Source organism: Artemia sp. Qi Xiang Cuo, chromosome 4 (genome assembly GCF_049724085.1).
Source record: "Artemia sp. Qi Xiang Cuo chromosome 4, ASM4972408v1, whole genome shotgun sequence".
NCBI classification, from domain to species: domain Eukaryota; kingdom Metazoa; phylum Arthropoda; class Branchiopoda; order Anostraca; family Artemiidae; genus Artemia; species Artemia sp. Qi Xiang Cuo.
Genome location: NC_142797.1, coordinates 69,700,251 through 69,721,974, shown reverse-complemented (window position 1 = coordinate 69,721,974; position 21,724 = coordinate 69,700,251). Strand labels below are relative to the sequence as shown.

At 37.1% G+C, this 21,724-nt stretch overlaps 1 protein-coding gene across 1 annotated transcript in view; it reads right to left on the bottom strand.

The window, feature by feature from the left end:
* Positions 1–18,357, bottom strand: part of LOC148953372 (uncharacterized) — a 28,817-nt gene extending 10,460 nt beyond the window's left edge. Inside the window, exons 1-3 of the mRNA XM_089087943.1 lie at positions 18,276–18,357; positions 16,778–16,858; positions 1,343–1,440 (exon numbers count right to left, since the gene is read on the bottom strand). Of these exons, the coding sequence (XP_088944069.1) occupies positions 1,343–1,440; positions 16,778–16,858; positions 18,276–18,357 (261 nt within the window). The remainder of the gene's footprint in view (positions 1–1,342; positions 1,441–16,777; positions 16,859–18,275) is intronic.
* Between the last annotated feature and the right edge of the window lie 3,367 nt (positions 18,358–21,724).

Below are 21,724 nucleotides of genomic sequence, written 5' to 3'. Positions count from 1 at the left end.
CCAATGAGCCCTTCTACGATATTCTAGGACCGCTGGGTCAATACGATTACCCCTGGGGAAAAGAAAAAAAAAAACAACAAACAAACAAATAAACACGCACCCGTGATCTTTCTTCTGGCAAAAAATGCAAAATTCCACATTTTTGTAGATAGGAGCTTGAAACCTCTACAGTAGGGTTCTCTGATACGCTGAATATGATGGTTTGAATTTCATTAAGGTTCTATAACTTTTAGGGGGTCTTTCACCCTTTTTTCGAAGATCAGCCAAATTTTCTCAGGCACGTTACTTTTGATGGGTACAAATAAACTTGATGAAACTTATATATTTGAAATCAGAATTAAAATTTGATTCTTTTGATGTATCTATTGGTACCAAAATTCCGTTTTTTAGAGTTTCGGTTACCATTGAACCGTGTCGCTCCTTACTTACAGTTCGTTACCACGAACTGTTTGATTAGCCAAGTGCAATTCATTCACTTGTAATTTCCGTTACTCTAAAACTAAAATAACCCCTTTTTTTCGGTGAGTCACCTGTGGACCAGAAGAACAAGCACCAACCTAATAAATGAGCATTCAAATCTGAAGAGAGCGATTGAACGGATTATAATAAGAATTACAACGTTTTCTCTTTTTTATTTACTTAAATGATGAACATTAGTTGTCACCTGATTTTTGTAATGATTTCGAACTAAATCGCCTCAGGTTATCACACTATCAATTTACTGATTGCTACTTTAAGAACTCTGGGGGGGAAGATTTATAATTAGAATTTAAAACGTTCAGAAGGAACGTTTAGAGGAATAGGTTACCCAGAGCCTGCTTAGAGCAGCCATCAGACTGAACCTCTAGTCCTCAAGGTAGGGCAATCTTACAACAGGATCATCTTGGGAGGCTCTAAATAGATTGGGATGGAGGAGGAGCGTGCGTAACTAGAAGTAGTAGTTTTAGTAGTAGTAGTAGAAATAGTAGCAGTAGTAGTAGACGTAGTAGTAGTAGTTGTAGTAGTAGTAGTATAGAAAAGCATTACATTGCCTGGAAAGGTATACAGCCATCTTGCATCCAAGAAGAATGGTGGCAATCAACCAGTTAACACAGATGGCCACCGAGACAGCTGATTTCGTCTTTTTCAAGTACCATAGAGAACTATTTTGGGTTTCACTGAAGAAAAAGCAAAAGTTGCTCACTAAAACACTCTGGCATGTAACCTATTCCCAATTAATACGTCTATGGTATCAGTTATTTTGAGATAACGATATAAAAAAATGGGAAAAAAGGAAGGTTGACTTTAATACAATAGCATCAACATATTGATTTTTTGAAAAAGTATTGAAGAACAAACTTACTTTCCAAACCATTTTCTGTAGCTCAGAGGCTAATTTTCTTTCGTCCTCAAACTCTGTTATAGCTTCGTTTTCGAGAAAAATGGTCAAACCTTCAACTGCTATAATAATAAAGTACATTAACAAAACAGATTTATATTTGTTTTTCTATACTCTGGAGTAGTAAGTGGTCTTAAAAAAAATTCTTGGTTTAAATCACAGTTTATAGAATTAGCAGTATGATCAATCCCTATCTCACCCATTATAAAAACCCGGACCGAGGTGCGAGTGCTCCAGAGAACGTTTTTGCAGATATAAACATAGGCGGCATCAGATCTTTTCACGGGTAGACAAGTCAGATTTCTCTTGGACGCAAAACTTGGCTTTAACGTTGGAACACTAATTTTGAAGAAACTAATTTTAAATTAATTTATTCTAATACATACATGAAAATCGGTAATTAGTAGTGCAATGTTATTTTTAGATGTTTTTAGGAATTAAAAATAGGTTTCGAAGTCTCAAGTTCTAAGGTAATTGGACCGCTGATGGCAGATCAAATGAGAGGAGCTGTTTGTACGCGCCGATATAAATATATATATATATATATATATATATATATATATATATATATATATATATATATATATATATATATATATATATATATATATATATATATATATAGTATGTTATATATATATATATATATATATATATATATATATATATATATATATATATATATATATATATATATATATATATATATATATATATATATATATATATATATATATACATCGACTAATTTTACTGATTTTTACCTAGGTTTTACTAATTTTCTACTTATTTTCGAGTCGGTCAAAAATTTCGGGGGGGGGGTTCAAACCGGGTAACCCCCCCCCCCCTGGATCGTAGAAAATAAACATCACAACGTGAAAAAAAAATGATAAACCATCCAGTGGCGGATCCAGAGGGGGGGGGGGGCGAGGGGTGCCCCCCTATTTTAGTCTAAAGTAGCTGAATTTACAAATTTAATGAATTTTTGAATTAATTAAAATTTCTTCTAACGTAAGTTTGTCGGATAAACCTTTTTTGCGCCCCCCCCCCCTAAAAAAATCCTGGATCCGCCCCTGAAACCATCACACCTACTTCATCAGTTATTAGAAGAAGAAAAAATTCCTTATTTTCACAAATTTCCCCCCCCCTTTTTTATAAAATCCTACATAGGGCGATCAGTTGAGTCCACTGTATGTAAATAATAGATTAAGTCATAATTTGTGTATAAATTAAGTCATACCTGTGAGATGGGACACTTGCAAACCACTTGGCTGGCTCACCAATTGTTTTCCTGCTTTCGCAATTACGAATAATGCACTTTGTAACCATTTCTCATTGATTGACGAAAACACACTAACCCGCTAATGCAGAAATCAGTCGGAGGAGCTTTTTCCTCGCACCGAGAATGAAGACCAGAAATGATCTGCGATAAACTTACTGGATAATTCTATAAACTGTGGTTTAAATATTTTAAGATTGAAGATATCAAGATTTTTTATTAAAAACATATAAACGAAAAATTAAGCTCCTTTAACTGCCACACAAAAGGCTGATTAGCCTGTAACATAGGGGAACACAAAAAATAATAACAACAAATATTGCGCAAAAAGACAATAATGATTGCACAAAAACTCAGCTATTCAGCAAACACTAAATTATCTAAATGATCTTCCAAATGAGTAATCCCGTGAGATCCCAAGGATCACAAAAAGTAATTACTTAAAATTTTGCTCAAACAAACAATAAAAGACTGCATAAAAACTCTGCAATCCACCAAACACTGAATGACTTCAATGACTGGATGCATTTCTAAACACATCAAGTTGGACTTTTATGAAAGCCATTTTTTTCAGCATAGTAAAACGGTCCAGCAACTATGTCTTTAAGAATATTCAACATGTCAACCCCCCACTGAAATGATTTGATTGTTTTGTTACTTAAGAAGTTTTTGTTTGTTTGTATTTTTTTTTCAGGTGTTTGGGTCGAGATCATGTTACACTTGCTCTTTATGTGGTATGGAGGAAGAAAATTTGCTCCGTTTTTTGACGATGTGCTAGGGGCTTTCAGATTTTAGATTGAAGTATTTAGGTGATGGGAAGTGTTTTTTCCTGGGACCCTTAAATCTTCATCCCGGGAGACGATTATAGCAGTGACTGGATTTATAAAAGAGGGTTTAAAAAGATATAAATAATGGGTTTAAGGTTTTTGTTTGTTGCTAGTAGTTACACCATTTATTTAAGTGTATGCTGGGTGTTGTTTTATATAATCATTGTAATGTTTGTGTATGGCCTATCTATCTATCTATCTATCTATAAGCATCTACTAATTGAATTGACGTGAGCCAAGTAAGAGTTTGTCGCAAGGCGTCAGAAGCAGAAGTTTTAAGAGTTCAACATGGATAGCACACCAGCTTCAGCACTCAATTGGTCAAACCCCAATCTCAAATCTGAAGGGAGAAGATTCAGAAGACATTGTAATCTCATGTTATCAGGTCCACTAAGTGGGAAAACAGATACAGTCAAATGCTTGTACTTACTGATCTGGGCTGGAGAAAAAGGGCAAGATGTATTCTCCACTTGGACTTTAACTGACACAGAGCAAAATAAGCCAAAAGTTAATCTGGATAAGTTTGAGAACTATATTCAATCAAGTGCAAACCCCATCTTTGCCAGATAAATTTTCCACCAGAGAAACGAAAAGGAAGGAGAGACCATCGAATTGTATTTTACTCAGTTGAAAGTGCTAGCAAAGGACTGTGAATTTAGCACTCTAGAAGACCAGCTCGTTCGTGATCAATTGGTCTTTGGAGTCAAGAATGTGAAAATTCGAGAGCGGCTGCTCAGTGAGGGAGCCATATTTGCTTTTGCTCCAGAAATTGAGTGCAGTCGAGCTATACAAACTGTACAAAAGACCGAAACACTAATGCTCAGCGAACAGTCTCAGATTCCAATAAAACAGGAGGTGGAAACGGTTCAAAAACATAAAAATTCCCCTGGATGTTTTTCTGTGGTGGCTCATACTCAATAAGCCACAAGTGCCCAGCAAAAGGGAAGCAGTGCAGCAAGTGCAGGAAGATGAACCACTTCGCCAAAATGTGCAAGAGCAAGGCGGTACACGAGCTTGAAACGAGATGCAAAGCTGAAGAAGGGATGGAATTCATGATTGAGTCCATCTTCAGTGAAGAAAAGGTGCCTTATGCGCTAATAAAGCTGGTAGTGCATTATATTGAACTTCCGTTCAAGATCGATACCGGTGCAGAGGCCAACATCTTGCAACTGAAAGACTTTGGTCAATTAGCAAAAAAGCAAGCAATGCTGCCCACTGCGGATGTGCTGACCAGTTATACAGGAGGACAACTGAAGGTACTAGGGACGGTCAACCTCAAAGTTCAGTACAAAAGCCAAAACCCCCAGACCCACACATTCCATGTGGTCTGCACGGATAGAGCACCCATCCTCAGCAGCCATTCAAGTGAACGGCTTCGGCTGATCAAGTTTTTCCTCAGTATCAACAGTCCTGCCCCTATTAGACCAGGAGTACAAAACCTTTCAGATGAATTCAGTTAGGTTTTTGAGGGCACAGGAACACTGCCTGGAACCTGCAAAATATATCTAAAGGAGGGTGCAATCCCTACTGTACAGCCACCAAAGCGAATCCCGTTAGCTCTAAAAGCTAAGTTCAAAAAAGAACTGGAAAGGCTAGAGTCACTTGGGGTCATAGAAAAAGTGACCATGCCAACGCAGTGGGTGAGCTCTTTGGTCCTGGTAAGAAAATTAGATGGGTCACTCACGATTTGCTTAGACACTGTTGACTTAAACAGAGCATTGAGAGACCACATTACCCTATACCCTTATTTGATGAAGTAGCATCAAAGTGCAAATACATCAAGAAATTCTTTAAGATGGATGCCCGAAATGGATACTGGTAGGTGGTGTTGGACGAACCATCCTCCGAATTGACGACATTCAACACCATGTACGGTCGGTATAAATGGAATAAATACCCACTTGGATTTCGGCACAGGACGAATACCAACGAAAGATGGAGGAGTTCTTTGAGAACTGGACATCGGGCTGATGTTGATGATAAGGCAGGCAATGGCCGTAACGATGCTGAATATGACACCAAATTGAGAGCAGTACTCCAAACCGCTAGAGACAAAGGAGTGTGGTTCAATAGAGAGAAATGTGTCTTCGATACTACTTCCAAAACCTACTTTGGACAAAAATTAACAACGAGCAGCATCGCCCCATATCCATAGAAAACCAAGGCGTTAGAAAACATGCCTGCACTCCAAAACCAAGAAGAACTACAGCCATTGTTAGGAATGTATAATTACCTATCCAGGTACATCCCCAACAAATCAACGCTGAATAAACCCCTTTGAGACCTGTCAAAACAGCAGAAGTTTGAATGGACTCCAAGCCACAAGGATGCCAAGAGAGGGATTCAGGATGCAATTTGTCAAAACCTCTCATACTTCGACCAAGAAGCCAAGGAGATCAAAGTAATTACAAATGCCTTCCGGCATGGTCTGGACGCACAACTGACAGTAGACAAAGCAACCGTCACTTTTGCATCTCGCTCTCTAAGTGAGGCGGAGCAGCGTTACTCATAAATGGAAAAATAGATGATCGGAATAACATTTGCTTGTGGAGGATTTCACCAATATCTGTTCGAAAAAACAATCTGCGTGACCACGGACCCTAAGCTTCTGGAGTCGATCTTTGGTAAATTGATACAAGTCTGTAGTGAATTGAGAGAATTGAATTAATTTGGCTGTTCAGCCGTATGACATCAAGCTGAGATACAAATCTGGAAAGACCATCGCTTTACGTCTGGAATGAGGAGGACATGAAGAAAGCAGTGGAAGCTCACCTTTATGGGATGCCACTTCGAGCAGCTGCTGAAGTTTACAATGTCAAGCGGTCAATTCTTAGCAAATATGCCACTGCGTTTCGTAACAGAACAGATGAAGGAAAAGAAGAGTATAGTTACACTCCCGCCTGCGACAACAGGCGAGTATTTACGATTGAACAGGAGCTTCAACTTGAAGAATACATCCTTCAAGCAGCCCGAATGCACAATGGTCTTTCCATGAAGATAGCCAGAGATCTTGCTTGGCTTATGGCGAAACGAAACGGAAGGGAACCTCATTTGTTGTGCCAGAATATATCATACCCCTGTCAAGAAGGGAAGCTACAAACAGAAAGACAGGCAGGAAACTTGGAGTAACCGATATATTGACTTCAACTACACCGGTGAAAGACTCGATCCAAGCTACAGAAAACGAAAGGAAGGCAAAAAAAGAGAAGAAGGATCTCAAGAAAAGCAAGAAAGCGGCTCCTGCCATAAAACCGGAGGTTTAGAAGAAAACTACCAAGAGATTGCTGACGTTCAGTGACAAAAGCGAGGATGAAGCAGGACCAGGGGATTTTGAGTGTGACAACAATTCTGACGACTCGTTCTGCTTTGAAGATTTCCGATTGGAGGAAGAGAGGTCTGTGACTCCCAGCATCAGTTCCGGTGACTTTGTTCTAGTTGAGTACAAGGGAAAAAGGGATCGAAATTCTACCCTAGTGAAGTGCTTCAGGCCGAGCCAGACGGCTACACTGCCAATTTTTTGAAACGAAACGTTCCAGCCTGGAGGTTTACGTTTCCGAAAAAGCACGATCAAGCGTTTTTCGATAGCTCAAAAGTAGTGATGAAATTGCCAGTTCTATTGTCTCGAGCGGAACTAAACGCATTGCCAAGATGATCAGCTTTGATGCAGACCTGACCAAATACTCTGTTGAATAATTTTTTAAATAAGTTTATTGTATTTTTACAGTTTTTTACCTCAAAATATACGAAGTTTTAATTGATTTATTATAGTGTCCCAAAGTACCCACAACCCTGACCCGTAGTACCCGCACAAGTGGTACTCTGGGACAAAATGGGACCTTCTGAAAAATAAGTCTAATTTTACTGCGAGCAATAAAACTCTGAGAAAAATCCCAGTAAAAGCCAAATGACTTTGCCGCAGATTGATGTTTGATACAAGAAAATCGTACTGTAAATGTAGGAGATATTGAGCTTCTAGTTGAACTTGTCCCAGGGTCCCCGACTCTCCCCTAAGTTGTTAATATAAAATAAACGTCAATACAAACATTTACTTCACTAAATTGATTCACTTGATGCTTGACAAATTATATACGTTGATATATAATTCCACATTCGCTATTATGGAGGGGTGCCGATGGATATTTGCGTAGTACTGAACTAGCGCTTGTCAAGGCAAGACATCACTTTTACTTCGTGATAGTTCTCAACTGTGAAATCCAGTTTTATATCAATTATTGCACTGTTGATTCCGGGGCCCCTCATATTTGGATTTTATGAAGAAAGGGGCCCACGCTCGTAAGTTTCTTTGAAATGTCATTTTGATGAGCTGAGGAAAGAAGCGAGCGTACTATATATTTAGCGATATATTAATTACCGATACAATATAATTAGCGATGTCTCTCACGAAAAAGTATTTCGATGAGCGTATGGACAACTTAAAGCAACTGGTAGAAAATCTTCGTACGGAGAATGCAGCGTTGAAACAAGAGAACACTGGTTTGAAATCTGCTCTTGTGGCAATTAAAAACCAGGTTTTAAGAACTGAATTGTATGTTAAAAGCAAGAATCTTCTTATCTATGAAATTCCTAACAAGGAAAATGAAGATATTGAAGAAACCGTTGATGATTTTTTGTCAGAAATGTCGGTACGGAACTACCGGGATATTAAGTTCACGGCCTTCTATAGACTTAGAAGCAAGGCTAAAAGTCCCAGGAACAAAACTCGCGTCCGGCATCAGACCCTATTCTTGTATCTGTTCTAAATCTTCGACATAAGGACAATATTATGGCTTGTGTTGGTAATCTAAGAAATACGGGGAAAAGCGTCAATATTGACCTTCCATTTGAGCTGGCTAAACGTCGGAAAGAACTTTTGAGTATGGCTTATAATTTAAGGAATTGTAAAGTTGCCTCCGATAAAAATTCTCATACCAAAGTGGTTCAGAAGAGGACTAGGTTATGGCTAGAATTTATAAGGACTTCTAGTTCTAACTGGATCAAGGTTGATGACGCATGCTACGACCCGCTTACCCTAGTTTTCCCCTCGGCCAATTCTGATTTCGATTCTGACGCATGATTATTAGTGAGTGATCGCTTTCACTTAATATGTTATATCTTCAAAAAATGTGCTGTTCGTTAATGTTATTTGTCTTTTTGTATTTTTCCCTTTTATTTGTCTTTCTTTACCCTCAGTATTTACACCTTCCTGTGGTATTTTACTTGTTATTTTTTTTGTTTTGTTTCAGAGCAAAATAATCAAGTTCGTGTCATAGCCTTTTTAATTCGGATTAGGAGATTGACGTCACTGGTGTTCACGCGACTACTGCATGGCTCTCTGTCACCTGCATCGGTAAGTAATTATGGTTGAGACTGATTCTCTGTTGGGGATTAATACTAACAAAACACTAGGGAAATTAAATGATTATGAATGTGGGAGAGTTAATTTTAATGAAATTATAAATAATCTGGTTTGTAAAGCCCCCAGTATGAATTTATATGAAAATTCTGAGAATATTATTGATAGTGTGTTTGTGGAGGAGCTGAGATTACGGGACTCCGGAGCTCGGTGGGATGATGCATTTCCGGTTGTGCATCTAAACGTTCAGGGCCTAAATTCCCCGTTTGATGCTATTCAATTATTATGTAGGAATTCGTGCCCTGCAATTATCGGTCTCTGTGAAACATTTTTGAGCGAGAAAAATCAGGTACTTTTGGATATTCCGGGTTATATGTCGACATTTCTTAACCGCAAGACGGCCCAAAAAGGTGGACTCGGATTTTACATCCGAAATAATTTTCAGGCTGTACTAGGACATGATTTATGTACAAATAATGAAAAGGTACTTGATTCACTTTCTACAGAAGTCCCAATCAACGCTAAGGAAAGGGTAACAATAGGCGAAGTATATGGTTCTCCAAGTAGTCTATCACTCAATTTATGAAAACATTAGAAGATGTTCTTGGAAAAGTTTTTGCTGAAAAATCTGAAGTTGTATTGATGGGCAACTTTAACCTTGACCTTGCAGAACCGTCATCTAGACAGGCTTCTGATCTTTCGTCTTTACTAATTTCGTATGGATTAGCTCCTTGTATAAACATACCGACAAGGATTTCTAACCAGACAGCAACATTAATTGACAATATTTTTTCATCACTACACTTCATTAAGAACCAAGTAATGCTTTCTGATACTTCCGACCATTTGCCAGTTGCGGCCTTGTTTCCAATCCTCCAAAATCCACAAAGATTAGTCCCCCAGGATAAACTGAGATTCTGTTGCTCACCAGTGGAGCTGGATAGACCGAAAGAAGATCTGGGTACATCTTCATGGGACCTATTCTTTACCAGAAAATATAAATTTGGGCAATTATAAAGATATATTTGGCCAGTTTTATGACACTGTTAAGGAAAAACTCACGTCTTATTGTCTAAAAGCTTCTTTAAGGAATCCTCGATCAAAAATATCAACACCCATAGCTCCCTGGCTAACATCGGGGTCCTCAAGTCAATAAATAGGAAGCAGAACCTTTGGAAAGTGCATAAAAAAAGAACAAGTGATGCTAAATTAGAAGCATTTAAGTTGTACAGCAATATGCTGAAATCAGTTATTCGGAGAGCTAAAACAGTATATTTTACAAAGAGATTTGATGATTGCGGTAAAAATGTAAAGAAGACGTGGGACGTCATTAAGGAATTTAGTAAGCAATCCAAAAAACTAGAAGGTCTCCTTAAGTCTCTTATGGTAGACGATCAACTTATCACAGGAAAAGGGCAAGTACGACATCATATGAACAAATTCTTTGCGGAGATAGGGAAATCAACTGCTAATAGCGTTTCCCACTGCTTGGTGTCACAAACTTGGAAGCAGTTCCTAGGAACCCCGTGCTTGAAATCAATGGTTCTTGAGGACGTTACGGTGCAGGAAATTACAAATATTGTTTTCTCTTTAAAGAATTCTTCAACAGGTTTTGACAAAATTTCTGCTAAAGTAATCAAACATATTCTTCCATCGATTATCACCCCAATTTACCATTTGACTAAAAAGACATTTCAAACAGGATTATATCCCAAAAGTCTTAAATTCTCGCCTCTGATAGCTCTTTTTAAAGGAGGTGATTGAGAGGATCCTAGAAACTAAAGTCTGGTTTCTCTTTTGTCACTGGTCTGTAATGTATTTGAAAAGCCAATGCTAAAACATCTGGTGATATTTCTTGAAGGAATTTTTTTTTCCATCAACATCAGTTTGGGTTTCACGCAAAGTATTCTACAGAACATGCTTGTAATAAACTTCTCCAGTTTATACGACAATCTTTAGATTCTAATCTTATTCCTGCAGCCATTTTTCTTCATGTAAATAAAGCTTTAGAGAGTCTTACACAAAAGATCTTCATTGGTAGGCTTTCTCATCACGGTGTGGGTGGGGAAGTATTGTCATGGTTCTATTCAAACCTTACTGACAGATCTATTGCCATGGAAGATACAGACAGGGAAGTTCCAATTGAATACAGAGTACGCCAAGGTTCTATTCTTGGGCCAACCCTCTGCGTGATATATGTCAACGACCTCTACCGACTTCTTAACACCCCAATTCCCAATGTTTTCTGTGGATTGTGTCACAAATGTTACTCTCAGACTATTTCGGTGTCCACATCTGATAGTCAAGAAGAACTGGTAGCATTTGCAGATGACACTACTCTAGGTGCTGCAGCTCCGGATCGGTCATCCCTTATTCTAAAGCTTCAAGCAATGACTGAGAAGACACTCAATTGGTTTGACATAAATCAACTAGCTTTAAATGTAAAAAAGTCGTACCTTCCTATTTTTTCCCGTACAGGTGCGAGCTGTCCCACAATTACTGAGCTTCCTACACCAAGAGGCTCCATAAGTCACCCCCCGGATCGATATGTGCGATTCCTGGGAGTTCTTTTGGATGAAAATTTATCGTTTATGTGGCAAGTTCAAGTAATAAGAGTGAAAATTTCCCGTGGACTTGGAATCATCCGTAAATTTTCTTTTCCTATGCTCCGTCTTTTACTTTTCTGTCTCATATCTCCTTCTATATGTTACTGTTTGTCTTTGTGGATTGTCTACATTTCCTTCTATACTTGCTCCAGTTTATGTTCTTCATGAGAAAGCTGCAAGTCTTCTCCAGCCGACTACACACACTACTGTTGATCTCCTTAACATTAAATATATTTATGTTATATCTCTATCTTCGTTGGCATATCAATTCTTCCACGGAGATCTCCCATTTTGTTTTTCTGGACTACTTAAGCTAGTAGGGGAAGTAAATTTGTACGCAGTTCGAAACTCGGAGGATGTGATGATTCCGGCTACTCCCTCGGTTCGTTCAAACTTTGGTCTGGTCTTGACTGTGGGACGTGCTTGAAGCCTGGTTCCTGCTGAGATTCGTCAGTCACGAACACTTGGCTCATTTAAGAGACATATGAAAAGTTTCTTATTAAAGGTAAATATTAAATAATTTATAGTTGTTTTATGGTGTTTTTTTTTGTTTTTTTGTTTTTTTTAGGGGGGGGGGGGGTTTTTGTTTTGTTGGCGTTGGGTCCTCGACGATGTAGAGAATTTTAATTTTTTTTTATTTATTGTCAGGTGATAGGAGGGTCGCTGTTTCGTGTGGACTATTGGTGAGTTGCATTCTTTTCCTTATAGATTTATAAATTAGATATTGTTTAGTATTGTTTATGCCAAGTTTTAATATTAGTAATTTGTTCTGTGTCGTTTCCCAAATAACGGGCCATTGAGCTCTTTGGGATATTGTTTTTGTTATTGTTATTTATGGAAATAAATGGAACTTGAACTTGAAGGTGCAGGTATGCCTGAAGCATGGAGGAGTATATTTTTATGTCCTGCTTTTCTAACTCTCTGAGAACCTTCATTAAATATACAAGGGCTTTTCTTGGGGGCGGGGGGTATTTCTAATCTCCTCCTATTCACGGGATATTTTTGAATTGAGCATGTAATATGGGTGCTATGGGGGGTGAAAGGTCCCCTGTTACTGCTGAAAAAATTTCTGTGTGGAATAAGGGATTACATTCATATGCTCACGGCAAAAAAAGTAGAGAAGAGAAGGGGAATTATGGGTGCAACTGAGAAATTTTTCAAAAGGGATAGGTGCCACCAGGAGCTTCGTTTCAGTGGAGTTCAAGTGGAAATATACATTTACTATATACATTTCTTTTATATCTTCTTCTTACCCAGTGAGAATTGACACCCTAGGCCCCCTCCCGGCTTCCATGGGACAACCTTTTAAAAAAAGGTTTAATAGAAGTCCTCATTTCGAAAACTACAGAAATGTTAGCCTTATGTCTTATTTCTAATATTAAAGACTCACTCTCCCCGCTCCCCTTCTTGCCTTTCAGGGATAATTTTCGTTATCGAAGTGTTTCGTAATAAACAATCTGCGTGAAAGACAAGCATTGTCGAACGAAACTGATACTCTAAAAATAAAAGCAAACTTTGATTAAAATATATAAAAGGGAACGTTGTAGCGCTGCTTATAGTAAAGGCCATAAGATTTCAATTTTTTATTATTTATTTATTATTATTTATGTTTTTCCCAGTGGCACTTCTCATGGAAGAGGTGGTCGTATAAACTTCGAAAGAGGTTCATTTGATTGGATATCGGAAGTTCGAGCGCCCTTTTTAAAAAGTCAAAAGGGATCAGAGGGCAATTATCCCTCCACTCCTGTTTTTTCCCAAATACTTACGATGAAATTTTTTAGATAGCCATGTTGTTAAAAATATTTCAAACATCAGATAGCAAGTACTCCGGGTTCAACAGAACCCAGGGGTAAGTGTTGTAAGTTATGCCCTGGGGGGCACATAAGGTTTTTGTTTAAAGGATGGTCGTATAAACTTCAGAGGGGGTTCATTTGATTGGAAATCGGTAGTTCTAGCCCGCTTTATAAGAGTTAAAAATGTTCAGTTGGCAAATAGCCTCCCCCCAAGCCCTTTTTTCCCCGAATGCTTCCGATCAAAATTTGAGATAACTATTGTGTTAAAAATACTTTAAAGAAGATCCGATAAAAAAAAACTCCTGGGTCGATAAAACCCCCGGAGCCCGGGAGCAAGTATTGTAAGTTATGCCCCGGGCAAAATAAGTTTTTTACGGAAGGGTGGTCACACAAACTTTAGAGGGGCTCATTAGATTCGAAATTGAAAGATCTAGTTCCCATTTCGAGAGTCAAAAGTTATCAGAAGGAGTCTAGACCCCTCCCCACCACCTTTTTTTACCCAAATGCATCCAATTAAAATGTTAAGATAGCCTTCTTGTTCAAAATGTTCCAAAGATCAGATAATGAAAACTTCGAGGTCAACACAACCCCTCAAAGCCCTTGGAAAAGGTTGTATGAAACAAAGAAGAGAAAATATAATAAATGAAAAAAAAATCAAAAGCAGAGAAAAACGAGGGTAGTATCAGCCGAATGTATTTGCGAAAGGGTTGTAAATTATGCTCCGTGGCACATAAGGTTTTTGTGGAAGAGGTGGTTGGATAGACTGCGGAGGGGCTCAAATATTTAGAAAATAAAGTTCTAATTCTCTTTTTAAGAGTCAAAAGTGATTGGACAGTAATTAACCTCTCTTCTCATGCCCTCTTTTCCCCAAATTCATCCGATCGAATTTTTAAGATATTCATTTTGTTCCAAGTAGAGCAAAGGTCACATTCCCCTACCCAGCTCCCCAGAACCTGGGGGCAAGTGTTCTAAGGTATGATCCTTGGGCATATAAGGTTCTAATGGAAGAGGTAGTCGTACAAGCATCGGAGGGGGCTTGGATTGTAAAGTGTAAATTCTAGTTCTCTTTTTGAGAGTAAAAAGGGACCGGGGGACAACTAAACCCCCGCACCAATGCCCTCTTTCCCCCAAATGTATCTGATTTAAATTTTTAGACAGCCATCCGGGTTGCAGCGGTGGCTAGCAACAAGTAAGAGGCGATAAAGTCCCATAGTTAAAAATAAAATAGCCCATAACTCCTAAAACTAGAGTCAAATCAAAAAAAAAGCACATTACTAGAATCGCCTTGCCCGAAACTCCTGTATAGGAAATGGAAAATACATTGGCTTGAAAACAAGATAAGTGGCTTGACCTACGATATTCTGCATCGACGGCATATTCTTTTCCGTTTTTTTTTCTCTGTGCAGCTAGCGGGGCACTGGAAAATCATAGAGAGTTATATCATCTCTCAATTCAAAGTTGTAATTGTCTCCTGGAACTGAAATTTTTCTGGCTTAATTTCCTAAAATGTGTATCTCTTTAACGTTGTGCTAAATTTCCATAGAAAAAAAAAGTTAAAGATAAATTTTATTTTATTTTAGTTTCCAGTTCAAAATCGCTAAAGTTATTATGTAAACTGCAAAGATATTTATGGTGTCTGAACAATAATTTAAATTTTTTAATTTCAACTAGAAAATAAAACACATATGTTTTTTTCTCCAGGGGTGATCATATAGACCCAGTGGGCCTAGAACGTCGGGAGAAGGCTCCTTCTAATGGAAATGAGAAGTTCTAGTGCCCATTTTATGTGACAAAAATTATAGGGCAAGTAGAACCCGTCCCACGCCAGTTTTTCCCAAAATCGTACGATCGAAATTTTGAAATAGGTATTTTGTTCAGCATAGGCGAAAGGCCCAATAACTACGTCTTTGGAGATATTCTTTCATAGTAAATTCTGGTCATTTTGAGTTTGAGTTATTGTATATTTTTATTTCTTCTGATCTCAAGTTTAATATAGCTTTTACTTTTCTTTGAAAAACCAATTTTTTGGATGTTTTTTTAATCAATTTCTGTTCGTTTTGAGTTTTAATTGAATATTAGCTATATTTTTGGTACATTATAAGTTCATTACTGTTTTTTTTTTATTAAGTCTAATATCAGTTTCTTTGAACCTTATTATATGTCTTTTAATATCTGTTGCTTTTTCAAACTACGTATATTTAGGGTAAAAGAGGGACAATAATTTACACATTTTTTGCAATAAAATATATTTAATTGCATATATTTTGCAATACATATGTTTATATATATTTTGCAATAAAACGCAAATGACACAAAAGGCTTTAGAGTGCTTATGGCTAAGGAGAGGAGAGGGACTTTGGCCAAACACCTGTTTTTAGTATTTTTTTTGCATTAAGTGGCTTGAGCATACATTTAAATTGTATTTGTTTTACTGCTTATTCATCAATACCAGTATCTGTTATCTTTATATTTGATTTGATTATTTAATATAATATATTTCCGTTTTTGGTTTCCTTTATTCTTTGGCAGTAATTTTTGGTAATTTCAAATTTGATTTAGAATCAAATCTATAGTAGGAAAACAGTTTTTTTGTCTACTTTTTTTTTGTTTTGTTTATCTCTTCAGTTTTTTTCTAGCCAAATAATTACCTTTAACATATTATAGGACTTTATCTCTTCCCGTCCTAAGTTTTTATGTGACTCTTTAACTTTATTTGAAAAACCTCACCATTGGAGAGTTCTTAAAAATTAACACACCAAATAAAATCTTTTTTCTTGAAATATTGTTCTGCAAAAGCAAATTTTTTATGTAAATTTCTTATGAGTAGGGCTTATAGGCGTCGTAGCGTGGTAGTAAATTTTTTATGTAAATTTTTTATGAGTAGGGCTTATAGGCGTGGTAGCTATTCTCATATCAATAATAACCCTTGTTATGGCACTAGAACAGAATATAAATGAAAAATAGGTTTATTTGAAATTAAAGTAAAAAGCAACATTAATAATATTAAAAATTTCAATTTATGAGGGGAGCTAAAACCTCCTCGACTCTCCCCACTCTTTACGCTAAAATTTTCCTGTTTATCCCCAACGCTATAAGAACAGCTGCTCACGCGCAAATGACATCATAATTACTTTTAGTATGGACCATAAGGAGTGGGGGTTGAGGAGGGTATATTCTCCTCATATACAAAATAATTTCTTTCCATTTCAGGTTTAAATGTTTTTTTTTTTTTTTTTTAAGGAACTTCCCTCTTTAATTTAATTTTTTATAAAGCTGGTTATCAAGTACTTTTTGCCTTTTATTGGTCGTTTGATAGGTTTATTTCGGTTGTTTGGGATTGCAAGGAGAGGAGATGCAAAACAAGCATTTAGACTTGGAAGGAAAATATGTTTATTATGTTTAATATGTTTAATACGTTTTAGTTTATTTTGTAACCAACTCCCTGATTCCCTTTACTTCGGAGAAGTATGTATGGGGGGGGGAGGGATTTATCTTATTTTATGGGCCCATATATAAATAAAGTAATAAAAAATATATTTACCTTGATCAATAATACCATGAAAAAAGTGTGATAGTTCTTTACATACTTCATCCAATTTTTTGTCAGCTTTGTCATGTACATCTAAAATTATATTAACAATGTATTACAAATTGATAAAGGTTAAGTTTCGAGGTTACGTTGGTTGCTGACAAAAGTTGGCAACAATGTTTTATAGTTGTATTAAAATCTATTTCCCAACCACCGAAAATTTGTAAATTCACAGAACTTGTCTTTCCGCATTTGTATGTAGTATTTCAAATGTGCTTCAGCATATAATTCCTATGTGTAGAATATTTGGTAAGTAGGAAAATCACAAAACAAGCAGTATCCTAAAAAAGCCTGACCATGTTTTTGTGACTGTCCAAGCAAAGAGTAACGGATTAAGGATTTGAAAACTATCTTAAACATTAAACGATGCAAAAATATAGTTCTTATTAAAGGTTTTCCTGTTTTGGAATCGCTATAGCACAAACTACAAGGATCCCAACTCAATAAAGAGTATTTAGTGCATAATATAAAAAAAAAAGTTTTATCCTCAAAATGCCTCTTGCAAGCAAACATTACCGAACTTTCATTTATAGTTTGAAAAAAATACAATAAAGAAAAAATACTGCCAAAACAATACTCACATATCGAAAAAAAAAATTAATATAGATGGCTCAGAGATATTAAAGTCAGTACAATAAAAATACAAAACACATTAAAAAAAAGTTATTAAAAGAATCCCTATAGGTCAACAAAGAGTACTTTAATGCTATATTACGGAGCTAAAAGGGGACAAAATAATATGTAATACAGTGACATTATGTAAACATTTTCCCCATTTAGATGGAGGTTTTTAAACCTCCACTTTTTAGATACTTGGTTACGGATAGCAAGAGTCTCTCCTCAGTTTCAAGCTGTTTTGACAAACTTTGTGCATATAGTATCATTTGATTTACTTCAACACCCCCTCAACATTCTATTAAATTTTCAACTTAATAATCTTAGCCATTCCTCAGGTATAGCATATAACCCCGTTTGACAACCTGGATGCACTCGAAATATTTTAACTTGGTTCAATAGTAGTAGTAGTAGTAGTATCAGTAGTAGTAGTAGTAGTAGTAGTAGTAGTAGTAGTAGTAGTAATAGTAGTAGTAGTAGTAGTAGTAGTAGTAGTTGCAGTAGTAGTAGTAGTAGTAGTAGTAGTAGTAGTAGTAGTAGTGGTAGTAGTAGTAGCAATAGTAGTAGTAGTAGTAGTAGTAATAGTAGTAGCAGTAGTTGTAGTAGTAGCAGTAGTGGTAGTAGTATTGGAAGCAGTAATAGTAGCAGCAGTAGTAGTAGTAGTGGCAGTAGAAGTAACAGTAGCATAACAGTAGCAGTCTAAGTCGCCGTCAGAATTGTAGTGGTAGCAGTGGCAAGTAGTCACAGTCACTAGTATACACAGTCGAAAGTAGTCACAATGGTAAATAGTCCCAGCCATAATTAGTCGAAGTTCCAAGTAGTCACAAGTCCTCACTGTCGTAAGTCGTCAAAACTGCAAACAATCGTAGTCGCCACCATAAGTAGTCGCAGATGCAAGTAGTCGCAGTCACAATCATACAAAGTAGCAGTCGCAAATATTCATAGTCACAGTCATAATTAGTCGTAGTTGCAAGTCGCTGCAGTCCCAGTTGCAGTTGCAGTAGTAGTAGTAGCAGCTCTTAAACTTTCACCGTAGCCTAATATCCTTAGACTTTTTGGATACATCCAATATCAAACATTTCCACCTTTCACGATGATAAATCTTATACATAAACAATAATCTAATTGTGCAGTTTACAAGTCTGGTTTAGGAATTATGGGGCAATGTCATCCCCAGAGGCATATTTTTTGGACCTTTTGGCCATTTAGAGCAAAATAGCTATCGAAAAAACTTGATCAGTGTTGAGGGGATTAAAATCGGTAAGGAGGACCGGTTGTCCTCCAATTATTTTTCAACATTCCGTTCAAAATTTCCTGGAAATTTCAACTTAATACCCTCAGCCGCACTTGAAATATAGCTGATACGCCCTTTTGACAACCAGAATGAACATAGTGTGATTTGATTTTGTTCAATTTGGCCTCAAAATTTCCTCATAGCTTTGCCCTTAGAGTTTTGAAGATTCAGAATCAAACATGCCCTTTTTTCCCAATAGCGAACCCAATACGTAAACAAAGGACAACTTGCATAAGTTACATTCCTTACCCCAAGGGCCATGGAAGGTCAGATCATTCCTGGGGGTACAGGCCTCTTGATTCTTCACTACAGGCAACGCTAGAGCCTAGCCTGTGATTTAATGCTATTACTTTTATCAAACCCATTCTTAAAAGTATTGCTGAAGAATTCTATAACTGCTTACGTAGGAGGATCTTTCTATGGAAGAAGTTTTCAGGGGAAAAGAGACATTACTATGAAGGGGGCGCCGGATTTCCCAGCATTATTTAAAAAAGCATCATTCGAGTTGCATTTCAGTCTCTGACCTTTTAAGACCTATTTGTTCTTTCAAAAGGATAAAATCCCAGTTTTGAACAAGTGTTGAAAAAGGATTATATTCGGAATCAATTAGAATCCGTAGCTAATTCAGTGACTGTTATTTCCTAACATTTTGCTGTAGGTTAAAGTGACCTAGATTCAGGATATTCATTTAGACTTTGGATAATTTCTACATTCAACACCCAATTGTGAATGGTGGCTGGTGTTTAACCCCACAGCCTGGTTTTTCAAGGTGTTAGGCAGAAAACTGGTGTTGACACTTGTTCTGCTGTGTTGCTAACTATTGATCAGAAGATGTCTTTGCCTGAAATTAGTACAACTGAGGTGGTGAACGTGTATAGACTTTGACTGAATAATGCTGCTACAACTCAGGTGGTTCCATCTGCTCCAAGGGTTGCTCTGATAATAGTGAACTTTTCGAGCAAAAGCGTGGCTTATAAAGTGTTCAAGGCCAAAGCCAAGTTGGCCTCTAGTGGTATTTTTGTTGTTGAGTCTCTGACCAAGCAGAGACGAGATGTTCTGAATGCGGCGAAAGACAAATGCGGAATGCTTGGTCTGATTGGGGTCAAATATTGGCAAAGCCTAGTGACGGAACTCCAATAAAAAAGATAAGGTCTCTCGCTGACTGTATCTAGTTGTTTTTTTTCTGTTTGTTTATTTTTGTTTTTTCTTCAGGATGATTGTATCTAATAGTTACTTTCTCGTGGATTATTTGTTTAATTTCCCTTTTCTTTTTTTTTCTTTTTTTTCTACTGAAAGAGTCGCTATTTTTCGGTTCATTTTTTCTTCTCTGTTTTTTTAATCTTTTTTGTATTATTTTTCTCAAAAATATTGTTTGTTTCTATTTATTTTTGGGTGCGCTTTTCGGTATTTTTTCTCTTTTTATTACTTCGGTTGTGTAGTTTTTTGCTGTTAGTATTTTTCTTAATTTGTAAATACCTTCTTCAGGTCATTAGTTTTCATTTTTCTGCTTTATTTTTATTTGTTCTTTTTTTCATTTTTGTTTCTCTGTCCGTGCTAATGGTTCATTCCAAAGATACCTGCTCTGCAATTAGTTATTTATGTGTTGGTAATCTTTAGATAGGTTTTTCTTTTGTAATTAATTTAACTAAAGATTTCTTTTTGGTTCACCTGGTGACTTGAATGGACTCCAAGTAAAACCTGCTTTTGTGAATATTTTAAGCCATGAGATTCGCCGTTTCGAGCTTGAAAATAATCCTTTTGATGTAATTAGTTTAGTAAATAAATATATGGGTCAGGCTAATCAAAATCCGATTAATATAAACCCTATCTGTAATAGTAAATATGTTTCGGGGGGGGGGGGGGTTATAAAAGGAAATTATTCTCTGACAGCACTTCAGCTTAACATTCAGGGTCTCTCCTCGTCAATAGATAATTTGAGACAAATTGTTTCGGATGGACAGCCTGATGTTGTGGGTTTATGTAAGACGTTTGGTTATAAAATGGAACGTATAAGTAGAGATGGGGGTGCTACTCGTGACATGACCACGTGGTCATGTCAGCATTTTTAATGCTGTCAGTACACCAAATAAGGGCATAGCCTCCCTAGGGAGAATGATTACGTAATGGGGTCAATGACCTCTTTTTCCTAGGTCGATTTATTTGATGTTTCTATGTGTAATAGCACCGTGGAGGAGCTTGCACATGCGCATTGAATTCTAACGGGAACAATGTTATTGATCTGGGACTCGAGGGGGAAGTGAATTTCCGAGAACTTGTTTGCGTAATCAAAGTGTGTCAACAACAACAACATCGACCTTGACATTCGCTGAGAGCGTGCACTTACAACAACATCGACCTTGGAACACCTGTGCAGTCGACCTCAATTCACCTATCATGAATCAATAATCCCCCTTAGAAACAACAAATTAATTTCCCCATTTCTTGACAGATCAATCAATCAATGACATCATCTGTCAGACTTTAAAAATTTTCGCCTAGAAACATTTCTCCAGGAATAGATCCAAGTCATTAATGTCTTTGCCTCGGGAACAGTTCTACTGGTCGAACTCCAAAGGATATTAATAACCAAAGGCCTTGGAAAACAATTCGCCAAAGAAACATCTTAGCGATGAATTGTTTTAGCGCGGGAATCAGGTTTCTTATTAATTTGAAATGCGTTAGCGCAGAGATGCCAATAACAAAGGAACACGCTGAATTTATGTTTAGGGATTATTTGGGCGAAACCGTTTTAGACAGGTTATGGAACTATTTCGGCGAAACAGATAGAGACATTTTAAAAGAAGATTTTTGAAGAGATTTTGGAAGAGGTTTTGAGTGTGGTCGTTATAATACACAAGTTTCATTTGAACAGTGTTGTGAGGTCCTCTAACCCAACCCCAAAGGGTTCCAATCCTCCTACCCCAACCCCGAAGGAAGCCCCCGGTCCTCAAAGGCCCCCCCAAGCTCCCAAAGGCCCTCCACCGGTCCCC